This window comes from Spermophilus citellus (genome assembly GCF_964194105.1).
Source record: "Spermophilus citellus genome assembly, chromosome: 4".
NCBI lineage: Eukaryota > Metazoa > Chordata > Mammalia > Rodentia > Sciuridae > Spermophilus > Spermophilus citellus.
The window spans coordinates 201,111,167-201,131,832 of record NC_138185.1 but is presented as its reverse complement, the minus strand read 5'-3'; the positions used below and the strand labels follow the sequence as shown (position 1 = coordinate 201,131,832).

Genomic DNA, 20,666 nt, shown 5'->3' with positions numbered 1-20,666 from the left:
TCCTTGAGAGCTAGAGGCATGGCTGGGGCTGTATCTTCTGTGCACACAGCTGTGGAAGGTGGGGGTAGAGTTCCAAGTGGGTGGAATGGGAACTCCCAATGTCAAGTGCACAGCAGCCAGAGGCCCCGGGGAGCCCACCCTCTGCCTCTGTGTGCCCTGGTCGAACTCAGGGAAAATGTTGGCTTCCAGCCTCAGCACCAAAATTCTTTGTTCTTTGTCCTCACAGTACATTAAACTAACAAGTCTGACTGTCTGTCTCTCTCTCTCTCTCTCTGACACACACACACACACACACACATAAGCGCACACGTACTGTCCCTCTAGGACAAGAACTCTTAGCTTGCACTCTTAGAGCTGTGGCTCCCAGCTCCCTGATGAGGGTGGAACGCATTTTGTAGTTTACATCTCAGGCTTAAAGACAGAACCAAGAGCACGAGGCGTCTTCTGAGCTCTTACGCTTGCTGCCTGGAGAGAAAGCCCAGAGACGGTGCAGGCCTCTGCAACAGCTGAAAGGCTGTGTGTCCTTGACATAGTCATTCAGGCTCTCAGGTATGTCATTCTACTTCCCTTTCTGGAAGACAGAGATAGCCCTGGCCATCTGGAGGGGCCTGAAGATGCCCCGAGCAGGAAGTGGGGCAGTTGGCCTTCTGGTCTGAGACCCCCCTGGGAAGCCAGGTGCCAGACTAGAGCTTTTTGTTCATTGGCACATGTTGGTTTCCCAGGTAACTTAAGGGTTAAATGTGAAATCATCTAAGGGGGAAAAAATCTACATTACAAAATGAAACACTGGCTATCGCACAATGGCCTGAGATCAATACTTCGTGTAGCAGCTGGGAATCCATAACTCTGGAGTCTTCGTGTGTCTGCCCAGCCAGGCACATGCGACAGATCCCGCCAGCCCAGAATCTAAGATCCAGGCCCTACCTGCCACCGCCCAGGGCTGCCTGCCCACTCTGGCCACCAGGGTCCAGGTTCAAGGCCCTTCTTTCCGCTGTGAACTCCCCAGGTTGTTGACCTCTGAGCTTCAGGTTTTTTATCCACACAATAGGGGAGATTACATCTTACTACATCATGGAATTATTGAGAGGACCAATTTAGGACATCATCTCCCAAAGCCTTGTAAAGTGTGAGTCTCCTGCAACGCCGCGTTCTCCCCTTCTCTGCACTTCCCAGCCCGGCTCCTGGGAGAGGAAGTGAACACCTCAGGGCAACTAGTCCCTCCAGGAACCCACAGGGACCTCCAAGAACACGAGTTCACGAGCAGCTCACCAGGCCTCTTCTGTGAGGGTGGGGAAACCGAGGCAGGACAGGCTTCCTGGCTCTTGTCACTTAGCAGGGCTGGGGGCAGAGCCAGGATTCGAACCCAGTCAATCCCCGACCCGACTTCTGAGTTCTGAGCTGGATCTTGACATTGCACAGCCTCTCAGCATCCTGGTCTCAAATGGAAACAAATTTGGAAAACACAAAAGCAAAACAGCTGGTCAGCACGCCTCAAAATCGTCAAGGTCACAGAACACAAGAAGGGTCCAAGGAAGTGTCACACACCAGGGGACACTAAAGAGAACTCAGTGTGGGGTTCTGGATTGGCTGGTTCACGAAGAACGGTGGCAGGAAAACCAACAAAATCTGAGAGAGGTAGGGAGCTTAGGTTGTAGTAAGGCGTCAGGGGGCAGGTCTGCCACGTCTACCCCGGTAACAAGACACCAACCAAAGGGAGAGCAGACGCAGGGTTCCCAGGATCCCTGCACGAAGCCCTGGCACTTTTTCTGTAAAGCAAAAACTATTCCAATAAATGTTTTTTTTTTTTTTTTTAAGAGAGAGAGAGAGAGATTTTTTTTTTTTAAAGAGAGAGAGAAATTTTTAAATATTTATTTTTTAGTTTTCGGCGGACACAACATCTTTGTATGTGGTGCTAAGGATCGAACCTGGGCCATATGCATGCCAGGTGAGCTCGTAGTACCGCTTGAGCCACATCCCCAGCCCAATAAATCTTTTTTTTTAAATTTTTTATTTTACTTTTTTTTTTAGTTGTAGGTGGACACAATATCTTTATGTATTTATTTTTATGTGGTGCTGAGGGTCGAACCCAGTGCCTCATGCATGCGAGGCAAGTGCTCTACCACTGAGCTACAGCCTCAGCCCTCCAATAAATATTTTTTTTAAGAGAGAGTGAGAGAGGGGGAAGAGAGAGAGAGAGAGAGAGAGAGAGAGAGAGAGAGAGAGAGAGATAATTTTTAATATTTATTTTTTAGTTCTCGGCGGACACAACATCTTTGTTGGTATGTGGTGCTGAGGATCGAACCCGGGCCGCACGCATGCCAGGCGAACGCGCTACCGCTTGAGCCACGTCTCCAGCCCCAATAAATATTTTTAAAAAGAAATTGGAAACATAACTTAAAAAATATTTTAAAAAATCCAATAAAAAATGAGCAGATAATCCAAAAGGACATTTCTCCAAAAGGAGATACACAAATGGCCACCATCATTTCCCTGAGTTCCTCGCTCTACTTTCTTTACAGCCATTCTCAGTATCTGAGCTTTTTATGACTTTCCTGTTCACCTGTTTATAATCTGTCCACCCAGGGCCACCTTCAGGAAGGCAGGGACTTTGACTCAGAACCAGGACACCCTATAGGTGCTTCATTAATGCATGGATCCAAGAGCAAAATTCAGAGGAGAGAAAAGAGCACTTAAAGAATAGAAGGTGGTACGTCACTCCATGTTACCTAAAGAAGGGTCTCTCGGGAAGATAATGTGCAAACATGGAAATAGAAGTGGTACTGGGAGAAATTAGCTGGTCGTTTTCATCCTTCCTCTTGTTATCGAGATAGGCACACCATGTTGGCATGTGGTCTGCAGCTGTGTAAAAAGGGCAAGCCTGACATCCTTCAGCCTTCAGTTCAAAGTCAACTTCTCTCCTTCGCTTGCTGTGTGATGTAAGCAAGCCACCTTAGCCTCTCTGAGCTTCAGTGTTTAGTCTATAAAATTCATATTACATCCCTTCACTCAGAAGGTTGTTGTGAGCATTTAGAAAACAAGATGTGGCACGATAGGTACTCAGCACATATCACACCTACAGTCAGTTCAGGAGGGTTGTTTTGGCCTGAACCCATATGCCGCCCCTAACACACTCACACCCAACTTTCCAGAGTTAGAGGCCCACTCCAAAACTCTGCTGAGCTTAGCACCCACTGGTTATGAAGCCAGCCTCCCCCATGGGTTCCTACAAGACACAGCCCTTGCCTGGCTCACACATCCGGGTCCCCGCAACCGCTGGCTCAGCTCAGGGCACAGGGGTGGGCTGTGACCTCAAAGAGATGACTAGTTCACAGATCAAGGAGGACAAGGTCAGCTGCAGGGTTACCACACATTTGTAGGGGGGAGGGAGGATCAGAGGCTGCTTTAGTTCAGCCCCTTTTTGCAGATGAGACCCTAAGAGGGCAAAGGACTCTCCTCAGGTCACTAAACCAGGGACAGCCGGGTGCCTGGCTCCCAGCCCTCTGAACCCAATGGGCCCGCCCCCTGGGAGCCCCAGGGCAGGCTGGGCTTCTCTAGGTGGAGGGACAGCAGGGGAGGAGAGGGTTACAGAACACCTCCCTCCAATCAGCCATCATGCTGATCAATCAACTCAATTAAATCTAGAATGCTTAAAAAATAAATAAAAACAGCAGCGGGAAATAATGACTAATAATCAAGTAAAATTGGATTATTTCTGGGCTGACTGGTTGGGGATGGGCGGGGAAGTGAGAAAGTTCACGGGAGCAGGGGAGGAGGGGACGGCAAGCTCAGCAACCTGAGCCCTGGGGAGGATCCGCACGGGAGCGCAGGGTTCCCAGGGAACACCCTCCACACCGGGTTCAATCCCTCTTAACCCCCCGCATCTGCCACACACCGGGGGCTCAGAACTCTTATGACCCCCTCATGCTGGGCAGTGAGGCCAGGGGTGCTGTACCCCTAAGCTACATCCCAGACTTTTTAGTTTTTTTTTTTTTTTAAGGTTCATTGTCAAATTACAAGTTTTTATTACACTGCTACACAACTTATTAGTATATCAGTGATACTCAAAGGTTCCAAAAAAAGACATTACACATTACATTCAATTTATAATGGGTGAAAGGAGAGAGAGCGAGATTATGTACAACTACTTGAAAGAGAAAGCAGAAATGCCAACATTAAACATTATTCCAATTCTAGTGCAAGGGATTTTATTTGCTTAGATAAGTTTTGAAAATAAATTCAAACTTGGATAACTTTTCGATACCCGGCAGTCTTTTCTGTTCCATAAGATGGGTAAGAACACTGAGGAAAAACATCCTCCACAATCTCGGTTGACAAATCAATTTATCAAATCAGCATCTTCTTTATTTTCTGAACAGATATATAATTGGATAGAAATATTTAAATATTTATGCCCAATTAATAAAGTGAATACTTTGTGCAGTTACAACTAAGCCAGAGCTGAAACCAGTTATGAACAGTCAGGCACATCTGCACAAGTGAGCAGGATCTCTTACCCTTCCAGTTTTGTTTCTAAAAGCACTGACTAAAGTATCTAATAGTCCATTCATAACCCTTTGCAAATTAGCTTGCTTTTACTATTTTATAATATCAGCGCTAAAGTCTGGAAGCTTGACTAAAACTTCATTAATTTAGGATTTTTTTTAAGGGCCTATAAAATTGAGAAGGTTATTAAGGTCTATATATACAACTTAGCAAATAAATTCATAAATTCACAAAATGGGTTAATCTTTACCAGTTTTTAATTTTACCACTTTCAGTCTACTTTACTCAAATTAAGAAACCCTGCAATGTAAGGGAAGCATATCATATCACAAGCTCCATGGCCAACATCTGGCTTATAATAAGAGGACCAGTGGGCTTGCAGAACTACTTAATAGAATCCTATCCATGATGCTACTGGTAATATTGAATTTAATAACATAATTTGGTCTATTAAGAAATGTATGCTATGGAGATTAGATTTTGGCACCCATATTTAAAATAGCAAATTTTCAAAGGGGCAGAGTTTATCTGAGAGTTCTTTTGTAAATTCACTGAAAAACACTTGACCAGTTAAATGCTTATTTCCACGCCCCCACACTCCCCATAGTATTGGGGATTCAACCCAGGAATGCTCTACCACTAAACTACATCCCTAGTCCCTTCTACTTTTCATTTTAAGACAAGGTCTCATTGTTTCCCAGGCTGTCCTCAAATCTGTAAGCCTCCTGAGTAACTGGGATTATAGGTGTGGACGTACCACTATGCCTGTCAGACTGTTTGGTTTTTAAAGATTATATTTCAACTAATTTGGAAAAGACAGTAAAAAATAATTAATATTTTATTTAACACTATTCCATTTTAGTTTTCATGTTAATTTGCATTCTTTCTTCAAACAGAAAAAAGAAATGTGTGCAGTTTGGTCATCAGCCATGACTCAATAATGAAATAAATGTATAACTGCATAATCATGCAAACAAAATCAATATATATATATAACTGCATAATCATGCTAACATTCAATAAATCTTGAAATACCTGATTTTTAGCTAGGTGAAGGATTCTACAGACTTTCACTAGTAGTAATACTTGATTCCCATTATATTCTGTCCTAGAAAATTTCTGAAAATTGAAATTTTCTGATTTATCTTCTTTGAAACCACTTATTTTAATAAAATGAGAGGTTTTCAGGAAGCTGAATATATTATAAATATATAAAACATTATTTAGCATTTCAAAAGCAATAAAAACAATTTAAATCCCACGGGTTGGATAAAGTAAGCCACAAACTAAAAGATTAACCATAAAATAGAAAATGTGACCAATGGGGTTTACTTTCCCTCTCAGTGGAATTTAAAAATGGAAAACTTGATGTTATTCAGTAAACACACACACACACTAGTAAAGAGTCGCTACTTATACACTGTTTCACATACCTGGGTATCCTTTTTGTGTGTTCCAAAATTATTCATAACCATCTCTGTGACATTTTAAAAATAACATGAATCTGTTTGTATGCAATCTAGGTTGGACAACATCCAAAGTCATTGCACTTTAGAATGCTACATGGTTCATAGAAAAAAGGTGACCATTCTTGTTTAGAAATGAAACTTTAAAATGCTTAATAGTGGATTAGTCAAATGCATATTATTTGATACTACAGAGTGTAATTCACCAAATTAAATTTAGAAAGACTTTTAAAAATTAGACTGATTAACAATTTTTTTCTGTTACTTATTTGTTGAAATGTAAAATAAAACACAAGGACAAATTTCCTTTAAGGTTTGTATATTTTTCTTCAGTATTCATCCAAACAAGTTTAAATAAAAAGGGATAAGCATATCTTACTTTTTTCTTTAAATGTATTGTTTGGAGAATGAAACTTTTTTAAAACTAAAAGATAAAAAATGATGTAATTAATTAATGATGACTATATGGTAGGCAAGAGGCACAAATTCCCAGGTAAATTTTAATTTTGCTTAAGATAAGTCATTCAGAAATGAAAGTTATAAGGTTCCTTTTGAGTACACAATTTGTAAATATGGAAGGAATAATAGTTGTCATGATTATTTCTTAAAAGTTGCCTTAAAAATAGCCTGACAATTCACAAAACTAGCCAAGCAAACCAAACTTTATAAACATATGATGAATTTTAAGTTGCTGGCACTGAAACACTGGGTTTGGATGCGGACAAGTGTGCTACGTTTGATTAAAATCTTCTGGGTACCTTGGCTTTGATGTTTTACTGATATTAAAGCAGAAAGTGTATTTTATGCAATAAGCTGACCTATGAGTAGAAAATTTTGTAGGGATGAAGGAAATTCCAAGTTCTATATGTGTACAAAAATGGCTTTATATATTATATACAGCCACTAAAATAATTACATAGGGAAAATATGATTTAAAACCCTTTAACTCCTGCTTACAGATTGCCAAATCTAATCTTTAGTCTTATTCAATGATGACATAATTTATTTGTTTAAAGGTACAACCTTTTGATATTATACACTGTATTAGGACAATATATCAATATCAATCTAGAGGGAAAAATAAACCTGTAACAAATATTAAGGTCAGATAGGATAGATCCGACTCAATAAAATTTCACTTTACATATTTGAAGATAAATTTTTGCTTTTGCCCAGTATCATTTTTGCTTCAGCATGAGTGTTAAACCAGCTAAAATTTCATTCTTACAAGTGTTATTTTTATTAAGTTTTCAAGTTTCAATAGTTTTGATCCAAAATATATACCTATGCCTTAAAACAAAACAAAACAAACAAATAAAAAACACAAAAGTGTCAATATAATCAGCATGGGCTTTTTCTACCAGTTTCATTTTCTAGTCCATTTTCCCCCCAGTATTTCACTTTTATCCCTCATAATTTCATAGCAAATTATCCAGATTGGGTCTTTTATACTAACCAGTGATAGAACCTAAATCTCAAATGGTATTTTGAAGAAGTGTTGAGTAAATAATTTTGGTAATCTGTAAGACAGCTGCATGCAGTGTGTACTGTATTATAACAGCACCAAACCCTTTATAAAAGCCAAGCATTCCTTCCTCCTGCTTTATGGTATTGATACAGTCTCTCATTCCCTCATACTGTGTATTAATTGGAAGTACTTCGTAGCCAAGGTCTGTATTGTCAATTATCGTGCGTGTTCCTTGAATGTGAAGGCGGTGTAAAACTGTTTCCAATGGGTAAAGTATAACGTCAGAGCAAAGACTGGCAGCAAAATTAGCAATAAGTTCTGGAAAATAAGCATCCAACATACTCTGCACAGGGCTAGTGCTCTCAGCTAAGTGGTTATTGTAAGTCTTTCTCTTTAGAATTAGCAGGACAAACTTCTGAATGATCGAGCTGATGATGTAATGAAGAACTCCATGCAGCACCGTAGGGAAGACCAGGGAAAGAAGTGGAAGGAGTCGTTTGCTATGAGGCACTCCCAAACCTATCACTCTTCCAATTCCTTCTTTTACACATTCCAAAATCCCAGTATTATCTCGAATTATCTCACTCTGTACAGTTTCAATTAAACTTGCTGAATAAAAAGGCATTGCCACCATATAAGTTAGGGATTTCAGTAGAAGGTGTTCACCTATTTGTTTGGGATTCCATTTATGTGAAATCTCCCTTGGCAAAGGTGTAAATTCACTAATTATGCCTTCTGCTCCAAGTGTGACTCCCTGTACAATAAACGTACTTCCCATTCCTTTCCATAGGGCTCTTGGTCCCTGAGTTTTATTGAAGCTGTACATAATGTTGATGATTGTAAATGGTGTGAGATGATAATGCCGAGCATGGTAATTAACCTGACATTGGCGGCGTAGAACAATGCAAGGATGGGCCAGTACATTTTCTGTAAAGAGACTTGCAAGTCCAATACCAAATCCAGCGAATCTATTCAACAGTGCTTTGCCCCTGCACGCTGGCACTGCAGCTGCCGGGAAAGGGTTCCTCCTCGGGGCCCTCGTGCGGGGTGGAGGCGGAGGGCACGCCATAGGGCGGGCTTTTCTCTCCCCAGTGCAGGTTGCGGCTGGGAGTACTCACCCAGTGGCCTAGGTCCGACCCGGAGGTGAAGGACCTGGCAGGGAAAGCGCCACCAAATCCCTGCTCGTCCCGGCCACCACCCCGGTAGCCCAGGCCATCGAATCCGTCCGGGCGCCGCGGATGCATCGCAGCAGGGGCTGAATGAAGCGAGCCCACCCGGAGCCCACCACCACCGGGGCAACGGCGACCTCGGGCTGCTCAGTTCCCCTTCCCCGGCAGCCGCTGCGTCTGGGGGAATTCTCCAGACTTTTTAGTTTTAATTTGAGACAGGGTCTCTCTGAGATGTGGCAACTGGCCTTGAACTTGTGATCCTCCTGCCTCAGTCTCTGGGATTACAGGCATGTGCCATCGCACCCTGTGACCTGGTTCTGGTTTATAGCTGGGGAAACACAGGGGCAAGTCATTTGGTTAAGGTCACATGGCTGGGACACAGCCAGGATTTATCGGGACTATGATCCAACACCAGAGTTTTGCCTGCAAGGACATGCTGTGTGCTTCCAGCATATGGGGACAGGGTCCAGCATGTGCCGTGTGCCTGGGGAGCAAACATTTACCTCCGACAAATGGGAGTTGCTGTTCAGTTTTATTTTTGTTGTTTGGTGCTGGGGATGGAACTCAGTGCTTCACCACTGAGCCACATCCCCAGCCCTTTTTGTTTAGAATTTTGAAACAGGACCTCACTGATTTGCTCAGGGCCTCGCTCAGTTGCTGGGGCTGGCTTTGAAAGTGTGATCCTCCTGCCTCGGCCCTCTGAGTCTCTGGGTCTACAGGCCTGCGCTGCCGCGCCCTGCTGGGAGTCACTGTTCGTTTATTTAATTTCATGTAGCACAGGTTTATTGAGCCCAACAGGAGGACCCTGTTCTTGAGCCCACTAGCTCCATTCCTGATACCATGCCATGCCAGATATGAACAAGTGACCAAGGACAACAAAGCCACTGGATAATGAAGTGTCCTCAAGGGCTGTAATAGGGTCATGCACACCAGCGCATTCACAGGACCACTGGAGCACAGAGAGGGTGTCCGAACCTCCTGAGGGAAAACCGGTCAGGGAAGGCTTCCTGGAGGAGGTGGAGGAGGCTGCCTTGAAGGTCCAGGAGGTGTTAGCCAGGAGGCAGGGGAGCTGGTAGGGAGCGGCACACTCGACCGTGGGACCTGTATGTGCCAATCACAGAGGTGCCCCCAGCAGCACGCATCCTGAGAACTGGGGGCAGTGGGAACTCTGGACAGAGGGATGGGCCAGGGGGCGGGGCCAGGGAGAGGGCAGGTGGGGCGAGGCTAGCCACCGGGATGGAGACCGGGCAGAGGCCAGCCAGGGCGTAGACATCACCAGCAGGGCAATCCACATCACCCCATGCACTGATCAGCCCTCTACAGCGGCCTGAGCACCCACCATGGCACCTGCTCAATGCTAGGGGCTGGGTGGGGGGGCTTCTGCTCACCCCCACCCCCACCCCAAGGAAACCCAGGCTCCTAGAGGAGAATGACCGCCACTCCTCTGTCTTCAAATGCAGGCCTCCTGCTTCCCACGCCTGTCCTTTTTCCTCCCGTCCAGCCTTCCCTTGCTACAGATGCATTAGTAAAGCCATCTATTTAAAGGAACCCCGCAGCTAATCCTTGCGTAAGCGGAAAATCTTTAAGCAGAGCTAATAATCTCCCCATAATCCAGCTGTTACATATTTCTGTTTTTTACAGTACAGTACTGGGCACTGAGCTATTCTGGTCCTTACAAACCTCCTTGGGGGAGTGGGGAAGGGTTGGAGCTGGACAGGGTTCAGGGGAGGAGGGGTCAGGAGCCACCGGGTGCAGATGTGCCCTTGTGCCTGTAGAAGACGCAGCAAGGAAAGGGGGACTGGAGGCTTGTGTTCCTGCAGCCCTGCAAATGGGCAGAGCCAGGAGGCTTGGGGCAGGCGTGTGTGTGTGTGTGTGTGTGTGTGTGTACTTGTGTGTGTGTGTGTGTGTGTGTGTGTGTGTAGGTACTTGATGCTGGTAGGAAGAAAGATCTCAGCCCTTCCTGACCCCTCAAGACTGAAACCACATCAACCAGGTTGTTCCATATCTTCCAAATATCAAGGATCAAGAGAAGGAGGCAGCTCCACTTCTCACAATGGAAAACGAGGTCCTGGAGAACACGAAGCCGGAAGTCCACTGGTGTCGGCCACTTCCCTCCTGGCAAACCTCACCACCTGGACTATTTCCAATGCCCCCATTCGCAATTGGCCTCCTCTATTTGATGATCTGTCTGTTGAGGTCTATGGCCTGTTCATCCCTGTGCCCTCAGAGTGCCAAGTAAACAGCAAGTGCTCAATACATGTGTTAAGACGGAATTAAAATTGGTTCACTTTAATTAGACTTAGACTAAGAGAAGGAAAGAAACAAAAACAAGAATATTTATTGAATATCTCTTCCAAACCTTGGCAAGATACTAATTCTATTTAAGACAATACTACTTATTGTGTAAACAGTTTTCTTTAAACATTAGATGTTAAATAATAGTATAATAATATAAGAACAATTGTATTCCTATATTCTGGTCAAGACAATTTGCCTAGAGTGCATGGTTAGTGTATTAGAGGTTATCTAGCTAGTAATACTAATAATCGCTGATACTTATTGAGATGCACCAGGCCACGGATACCATTTGGACCCCCTGAGAACCATAGGAGGTTGGGCCTACTGTTATGTGTAGTGAAGCAGGACGCTGACCCTAGGTTCCGATGTCACACTCATCCTCCAGGACTCATTGCTGTGCCCCCCCTCCCCCACGCCACCCCAATCCTCCCTACCTGGGTCCCTGCAACACAGTACCCACAAGATCCAGAGAAAGCCGCAAGGACTCAAGCTACTTTTCCCTTGTTCCTAAAGGATGCCCAATGGGAGGAAGCCCTAAAAGAAGCCCTCGAAAGTTTCCCTGCAAGATGACAGCAGGTGGATGGCCGGGGAGAGGAGGGTTTAAGAAGTGTGAACCCAGGTGTTTCCTGGGGAGCTTTGAGCAGCCCTCTGTTTCTGAGAAGGGCACGTGATTTCACAAAAGACCCCACAACTTAAAGCCAGACCTTGCACAGTTTGGCTCCTGGCCCTGCAGCTAATATCCAACCAACCTGAGCCTCCACTTCTCCATCTGCAAAATGGGGACACCCAGGCCTCCCCCACAGGTTTCTTGGAGAGATTAGTGAAGCCATTCATGAATGCACATGGGAAATCTGTGAGAAGATTACAAGAGTCACAGAATACTTGGTAACAGTGGCCACACTGGGGGGACTGTGCAGGGGACCAAGAATCAGGAAGAACGTACCCATCATCGCCTGGTCTCAGTGTTTAACTTTCTTATTATCCATGTGAATATATTACTTTTTAAATAAAGACTGAAATGAGAGGGGAAACTGTGCACACAGAGATTCAATAAATAGCAAGCAATACAATAACCAGTGTCCTTCCCCAGGGGTACAATGAGCCGAAACACCCTCGGCCCCTGGTACACACCTTCCACCCAAGACCTAAGCAGGAAGCATCTCTTGTCCTGTCTAAGCCTTTCACATGTCCCTTCCCCATCTCCCCAAAACCCTCTCCCCCTCTGCTTGTGTGGGTAATGTATTCACAAACCAAATTGTTGGAGGGGGGCTGGCTCCCAGGGAGGTCCCCAAGCCAGTTCCTAGATGCAGGGAATTAGATACCATCTCTCGCTCAAATCCGATTAGGCCCAGCCAGCCCTGCCCCAATGCAAAAGCCCACTTTCTAATCAATTTTCCCGAGGGTCCTCTGCAGATAGACACTAATGGTATTGAGCTGGGCTCTTTAAACCAAGTCTCGAGGTCTGCAGAGATAAAATGCACATACTGTATTAATGCAGAAGCCTGTCGCCTGAGTGTCCTTCCTCTCAGAACCTGGGTGGGGGCCCTGAGTGTTACTACCAACCAATGTCATCCCTACTCCAGGAACATGGCCTCAACTTGTCCTTCTCCTTCAGACGCACCTCACCAACTCCTTCCCATTGTGGTCCCCTATCACTGAAGGGGGACAATATGTGATTTCTACCCACTAAAGGCCTGATATGTGGTTCAGTGACTGGGGTGTTCTTTCCCCCTAACCCTTGGTCCTCTGGACATCCCACCCTTAATCTGACTGCCACTTATGGCCTCCTGGCTTTGGGGTGAACGTGACCTCTCTGGCCTGGGGCTATGCAGCTATAAATGGGGAGTAGTGACAACACGATTCATCACCAGGGGTAGGGATGACAAGTGGCATATGCTCAAAACATGTCTGATCAAAAGTAAATGCAAACAAAAGGTAGCTCTTCCTACGCTGCCATTCCCCTATTTATTATTATTATTATTATTATTATTATTATTATTATTATTATTTGGTACCAGGGATTGAATCCAGGGGGACTTAAACACTGAGCAACACCCCCAGCCCTTTTTATATTTTACTTTAAGACAGAGTCTCACTAAGTTGCTTAGGGCCTTGCTAAGGCTGAGGCTGGCTGCAAACTGGCGATCCTCCTGCCTCAGCCTCCCAAGCCTCTGGGATTACAGGCGTGTGCTACAGACCCCCATCACCCTCAATTATTTTGTGACATCCACACTTTTCCCTTTCCTTCCTGATGAAGCTTTCCCCAGGGAATTTCTCACTCTCCCTCCTGCACCTGGCTCACTCAGGGTGGACCTCCTGAGGGCCCACTGTGCACCTGCTCTTTGCACCTGGAGGCTGCTACTGCTCTCTGCCCCGCTTGCTTATACATTGTCTCTCAGTAAATTCCTTGCGGACAGGGACCTTTTCATTGCTGTTTTTCCCGAAGGCTTAAACTGTTTGGGGTGAATGAAAGACTGCTTGGGACCAGGCAGCCTGAGATGGCTGTGAGCTGGTGGTGTGCACTTTTGGGTGCCGAGGCTCGATGGTTCCTCAAACCTGCCCAATGACTGGGGCTCTGCAGGTGTAGAGAACTGCACCCTGATGTGCTCCGTGCACCTGCCGCCTGAGCTCTGTGTGCTGCGTGGTGTCTGTCCAAGGGCTGGGCTGCCAGGACCCTTCGGTCTAGCACAGTAACCCACATTAACTGGACAGAGGAGTCCCCCACCTGCTGGCACAGCACAGTCTGCCTTGCTTAGGGGAAATGAGGGTGCCCTCAGTGTCCATTCAAGGTCATCTGGCAAAGATATGGAACCTCTGCCCTCCTGGACACACCTACACCCACTCCTGCAAGACAGCAGAGCTCCCAATATCACCCAACAATAAGAGACGGGGCTGAGTGCCGACCAATCGCATGAGCCCGCTGGCTCTACAGGGCCCTTTTTTTTTTTTTTGAGGGGGATACCGGGGTTTAAATTCAGAGATACTTGATACGGAGCCATACCTCAGCCCTCTTTAGAGACAGGGTCTCACTGAGTTGCTTAGCACCTCACTTTTGCTGAGGCTGCTTGTGATCCTCCTGCCTCAGCCTCCCGAGCTGCGGGGATTACAGACTTGTGTAACGGCCCTGGCAGGACCCAGCTTTTGAGCTGAGCAACCTGTGTGGCTGGCAAACACAGACCAACGAGTACAGGGGACATTCCCTACTCTCTTAGCCTGCTCGTCTGTCTACACGGATTACAGAGGGACAGCACACCACTTCCACTAAGATGCTGAGAAGAATCATGAATGAAGAGGGGGAGGGTGTCTAGAGAGTCAGGGAGGCTGTTGGGGAAAAGGTTCAAAAGACCTTTCACAGGGCTGGGGCTCAGTGGTAGAGCACTTGCCTAGCAGGTGTGAGGCACTGGGTTCGATTCTCAGCACCACATATAAACAATAAGTAAATAAAAGTCAATCAACAACTAAGAAAGAAAGAAAGAAAGAAAGAAAGAAAGAAAGAAAGAAAGAAAGAAAGAAAGAAAGAAAGAAAGACCTTTCACAAACTGAAAGAACCAAACATACCAGAGCAGTCTAGAAATTAGCCTGACTTCGGGCCTTAGCCCCGGGGCACTGCCCCTGCCTGCCCCTCAGAGACCAGGGACTTCTCCAGCCCATTCTCCCTTTTCTCCACAGCTTCCTCCTGATCCTCTGCACTCAGTGATCCCCCAGGGCAGGAGCAGGGTTGGTGCGTCTGCTCAGCCCTACAGGCAGGGAGCCTCTGAGTTTTTCCAAAGATCTTCACATGTCTGAAATATGACAAAAAAAAAAAATCTCCAAATACCAAATATGAAAAGGAAAAAATGCAAAGCCAAGAAATTTTATTTTAAATTTTTTTAAAATTTATTTTTCAGTTTTCGGTGGACATAACATCTTTATTTTATTTTTATGTGGTGCTGAGGATTGAACCCAGCGCCCTGCACATGCCACACGTTACTGCTTGAGCCACATCCCCAGCCCCTAGATTTTATTTATCTATTATTGGTGCTAAGGATTGATCCCAGGGCCTGTGCTTGCTGCGAAAACACTCTACCAACTGTGCTGTATCCCCAGCCCCAGAAAAAAAATTTTTTTTCAGTGTTGATGATTGAACTCAGGATTTTGTGTATGTTAAACAAGTGCTCTCCACCATTGAGCTACATCCCCAGTCCATTTTTATTTTATTTTTCACTTTATTTTGAGATAGGGTCTCCCCAAATTTCCCAGGTTAACCTTGAACTTCTGATCCTCCGGCCTCAGCCTCCGAAGTAGCTGGGACACAGGTGTGCCCTGCCTCACCTGGTTTATGAAGGTGCTCTGTGTGTGTGTGTGTGTGTGTGTGTGTGTGTGTGTGTGTGCTGTGATCTGGGTTTGTGAAGACCATAGCAGCTGTGACTGAGACTTGGCACAGCCATGTGCTAAGCTGTGGGGGCAGCAGACACAGCAGCTCCAAATCCAGCTCACAATTCAGGGCCTGGGGACCCAGATTCTTGGAGCAGGAGGGGCTCTGCAAGGCAGCACACACAGCCGTGCGGGCCCACTCCACCTGTACCCCCAGAGAGGAGCAGGCCAGCCCCCACTGAGGCCACGCCATCCTTCACAGGGAGGTCCCTGCCTTCAGGATGGAATAAGAAGGTGGTCCTCAAGGGGCAGGGCAGGCTTGGGCGCAGGAGAGGGGAATCAGAGTGGAGGTCACTGCCTTGTCCCCAGGTTTCCAGGCTTGGCAGGGGAGAAGGGTTAAATCCTAAGGGTGGTCTAATGATCTGGATAGAAAAGGCCACTTGCAAGTCTGGTGTGGTGGCACATACCTATAATCCCAGCAACTTGGGAGGTTGAGGCAGGAGGATCATGAGTTCAAAGCCAGCCTCAGCAATTTAGTGATGCCCTAAGTAATTTAGCAAGACCCTGTCTCTAAATAAAATAGAGGGTGTTGTTCAGTGGTTAAGTACCCCTGAGTTCAATTCCCAGTTCAGTCCCCGATATCTGTTGCTGATATCCACTGATGTCTCACCCCTGAGTTGACAAGAAGCCCCAGAGGTCATTCCACCTCTTCTAATCCCACCCATCGACCCAAAGGTCCAGGGTGAAGTTCTCAGCCTGCCTCGCAGGGAGACTTAGGAGGAAAATCCCCTGTGGATTTCATGCATCTCTGGACACAGGACCTCAAAGTTTAAGATGTCCTCCCCCATGGTCAAACAGCTCCTGAGGTCTCAGGCTGAAGTTTCCCTCCAGGTGAACACCTGTGCCAGGAGGCACGGCCAACCACTGCTTTTGAAAACAGGGCCACCAGAACGTCCATACCTGGAGGGTCTGTGATGCTCTGAGGGGTGTCCTGGAGTCCCTGCTCCTCCTGCTTTCCTCATGGGGAATGGCCATCAGACAACGTTTATGGCCACAAATATACAGAAAGATAGATAGCATTTTGTTACATTTTTTAATTGTACCTGGGTTAGGAACCAACATGGCCAACAAATGAACTAACATGCCAGTTCCAAATTACATTTGTCACTTTTAGAAGAAATGTCAAACCATCACTAAGACTATTCAAGAGTCTGAGCAGAAGCTGTTGCTCAAGATGCTTCTAGGCCTGGGGCAGGGCGTGGGGCTGGGGGTGAGGAGGGTGCAGGGCCGGAGTGGGGAGGGAGAGAAAGAGGGAGGGGGCTGTGCCGCCTGCCTGCAGTTTCCTAAGGGGTCCGCTCACCGATGAGGAGAGGTTCATGGGAAGATATATAAATCTCAGAGCTCAGACCCCAGGATCACCCAGGAGTCTATCCACGGATTCATTCCTAATATCAGATACCTGGACACTGTTCTGGCAGGAAAAATAGATTCGCGATTTCAGGCCCAGGGAGCACAGGGGACTTTCGCTCTAGTGACAGAGATTAACAAGGGCATAAGTGTCATGTAATATCAATAGGTAGAAGGCCCCCCGCGCTGCAGGACTCCACCCTTCCGTGTGGCCTGGGTGGTGACACACACAGAGACACACTGCTTATAGGCAACTTGGTGGCAGGGCCAGGTCCCTGGAGGGCACTGGATACTGAAGACAGACACAGTGACGTGCACATGTGCTCACACACACACATGCTCACACGCACGGTTCTTCCTTTAGGGAATGCCTCAATGCAAAGTAGGGTGCAGTCACCTTGTTCACATCACAGACAGGCAGAGAGCGTGCAAGACGTTTGAGAGCACCCAGACTTGTCCAAGTCACACCAAGTATTGGATCAGAGGGTCCTTGCTCCCGGTGAGCTGGGTCTTGTGCCCTGTCACCATGCCCAGCACTCTGGCACCCTCAGGGACCCCCTCATCGGCCTCCCCAGCCCCTGCAGCAAGTAAAACAGCCCAGCAGGCTCTGTCCGTCACCAGCAGGCAGATGATGTCGGGGACATCCTGAGCCATGTTCCTCTGCCTTCCCGCCAGGCATGGGCATGGCTATCAACACCCAGGGCCCTAGCAACAGGTCCTCACCTTTCCTGCCATCAGAAGATGTCCCATCCATAAAGGGTCTTCAGATAACCTGATCAGTTGCCAACAGCCTGCCTAGTGAGCCCTCTGTTTCCTTTGCTCCTGGAGGCGTCCTGGCCACGCAGTGGGAATCCTGGCAGTGCAGTGGTCAGGGCACTGTTCTAGGATCACCCAGGCCTGGGTCCAAATCCTGACTTCCCAATCGCTAGAAAGCCCCACATTTTACAGCCTGTTCAGCTTTAAAATGACACACTTGTTCCCAACTCCAAGGGTGGCTGGAAAGAGCAAATTAGATCATGCACACAAAGCACCCATAAAACACAGTTGAATAAAGTGCTCTCCGAGTCCTTTCACTTTGGGATGCACTTTGACCATGACACATCCCTGGTTTCACATCGCTGATGAACTTGATCATGGACTGGCACGACAGAGCAGAGGGCGGGAGAAGAGAGGCCCAAGAGGCCAAAACGCAGCATCTGCAGGGGTGGAGGTTACAGCAGAAGCTCTGGGGACCAGTGATGCCCAACCTATGGGATGTCCTCAGGGTACTGTTTCCCAATGTTTAGTCCCCAGAACCCAGGTCATGGGATTTGCAGATATCATACACCTTTCCTCAAAAATTACCATGATCAAATAAATAAGGAAATCCAAATGGGTTTATTTACTGCGTGACTTCTCAGGACCTTGACTACAGTAACAGGCCCTAGAAGGCCTAAGATGGGGGCATAATATACAGACTCTCCCAAATTTATTTGCCGGCTATGATACTTGTTTTTTTTTTTTTGTGCAAACTTGACTGAGCTATGGAGTATCCAGATATTTAACCAACCATTATTCTAGGCATTTCTTTTTCTTTCTTTCTTTCTTTCTTTCTTTCTTTCTTTCTTTCTTTCTTTCTTTCTTTCTTTCTTTCTTTCTTTCTTTCTTTCTTTCTTTCTTTCTTTCTTTCTTTCTCTCCTCCTCCTCCTCCTCCTCCTCCTCCTCCTCCTCCTCCTCCTCCTCCTTCTTCTTTGTGTGTTTATCAGAGCAGAGTGATAAATTGTAGCTCATATCTGAAATTGACTACAACTGAGTATTTATAGAATCAAGTCTCATAATGAAGCTTTGGTGTTGAGGGAGTAACTTCTGTGCTAAGCAGAAAGTTTTCTGAAACATAATTTCAGTCTGTACATTTCAGTATCTTAACACCAAGTGAGACTGTGCTACATGACTTCCTGCCTGCTGAGCTGTCTCCACTGTCTCTTGGTTTGGAGTGGGAGAGTAGTAACCTTTAGCAACCTCCTGAGTAGGACCCACAAACTAAAAGGGAGTCTGATACATAGGATCTCTAAAATGGCCCCTCAAAGATGCTCCCCTATTGCCTGGAACCTATGAATGTCTTGAGATGTTATTCCCACGATCATTTTTTCATATAGCATAGTTGGCCCTCGAGTAGGGAGATCATCTTAGATTCTATGCATGACCTCAGTGGAATCTCCTGAACACTTAAAAGCAGAGAACTTTCTTCTAGTTGGTGGCAGAAGGAGAAGTCAGAGAGACCAATAGTACAGTGGACCTTGAGGATGGCAAAGGGTCCCTTGATGGGCCACCCAGGCAGCTCCTGAGCAGCAAGCAGACATCAGGGTCCCCGATGCTATAGTTTCAGGGTGCAGCTTTCTGCCAATGACCTGAATGAGTGTGGACAGACATGTTTCCCAGGGCCCAGGAAAGGGGGAGACCCTGCGTGGTTTATATGAGGTGTCCCTGCAAAGCTCACGTGAGACGATGTCAGATGTTCAGAGATGACAGGATTAACTGATGAGGTGGGTTCAACCACTGCTATAGGTGAACTCCCAGGTGACTATGGCCACGTGGGCGTGGCTGGAGGTTACAGGTCACGGACGGCGTGACTGAGGTTTATACTTTGCCCTCTCTGCTTCCCGATGCCATTTCGCCTCAACTCAGGCCCAGAACTATGGAGCTGGCCAGCCGGGGACTGAATCTCTGAAACCATGTGCCCAAATAAACTTTTCCTCCTCTCGTGGTTCTTGTCACAACTTTTGGCCACAACAATGTGTGGCTGACTAAAACAGGCCCTCGGCAGAGAGTCCCAACACACTGTGCCAAGTGGACAGATTTCTATGTAAAACCTGTCCTACTAAGGATCATGGTTATGAATTGAAAGTCACCGCGTGACTATATTCTAACCCAGAAAACACCAAGCATCAAAATAGGTGAAAGAAGCTCATGGCACAAGTCATGTTTCCCCATCAGCTCAGAAAACTTCAGAAGTGAACGGCTCTGCCAGCTCCTAGGAGAGGTTCCTCCTCTGCACAGACAATAACTCAACCTATTTGAGCCTTCTGGGTATTTCTATGAGGTTATTAATGGATGAGATTAACATTTAAATTGTCAAGCTCCCTGATGTGGGTGGGCCTCATCCAATCAGCTGAAGGCTTGAATATAATGAAAAGGGGTGACCTGCTCCCAAGAAGGAGGAAACCGCTCTTGCCGAATGGCCTTCAAACCGGACATCAGCTTTTTCCTGCCTTTGGACTTCAACTGAAGCATCAGCTCTTGCTGGGTCTCAAGACTGCCAGCTTTTGGACTGGAACTTATACGAAGGGTTCTCCAGGGCCTCTGGCTTGCCTACTCGCCCTGCAGATCTGGGGACTTGTCAGCCTCCACACCATGTGAGCCAGTCCCTTAGAATACACCTCTTGATTGATCGATCGATCGATTGATCGATAGATAGATGGATGATAGATCTGTGACTACACCCCCATCTCAATCCCTCTATCTGTATCCCTCCTATTGGTCTGTTTATCAGGGCGACTCCATAGAAACCCACTTTCCCGCCGGTATGATGGTGCACACCTGTGATTCCAGCAACTCTGGAGGCTGAGGCAGAAGGACTGCAGGCTTGGAGCCAGCCCCAGCAACTTGGCAAGACTCTAAGCAACTTAATGAGATCCTGTCTCAAAAAATAAAAAGGGCTGGGGGATGTGGCTCAGTGGTGAGGCACCCTGGGTTCAACCCCTAGCACCAAAAGAAAGAAAAGAACCCCACTTTCCCTGAAGAGCCCCTGGGAACGGCAGGGTGCCCATCCGCCTGGCCTCTGCAATCTGCCATCCTCAGGCGGAAACAATGGACGGGGTGTGAGAAGCCGCCTGGGCCGTGAAGGACCCTCCCCTTTCCAAGTCCTTGGTGGGTTTCCTCCTCAGCCCTCCATGGGGACAGGACGCCGGCTCCACTGGGCTCCTGGGACCCGACCTCGCAGCTGGACCTAGGCTGTGATGCTGA

At 46.7% G+C, this 20,666-nt stretch overlaps 2 protein-coding genes across 5 annotated transcripts in view; both read right to left on the bottom strand.

Annotated features, from left to right (window-relative positions):
• ESRRB (estrogen related receptor beta) overlaps window positions 1-20,666 on the bottom strand; it is a 164,885-nt gene that overhangs the window by 65,616 nt on the left and 78,603 nt on the right. The gene's annotated exons all lie outside the window — the stretch shown is intronic.
• LOC308647874 (mitochondrial outer membrane protein SLC25A46-like) lies at window positions 6,865-8,790 on the bottom strand. The gene is given in 2 exon segments (XM_081292382.1): window positions 6,865-8,414; window positions 8,416-8,790. Coding segments are annotated over 2 exon segments (1,236 nt in total). The 5' UTR covers window positions 8,682-8,790; the 3' UTR covers window positions 6,865-7,444.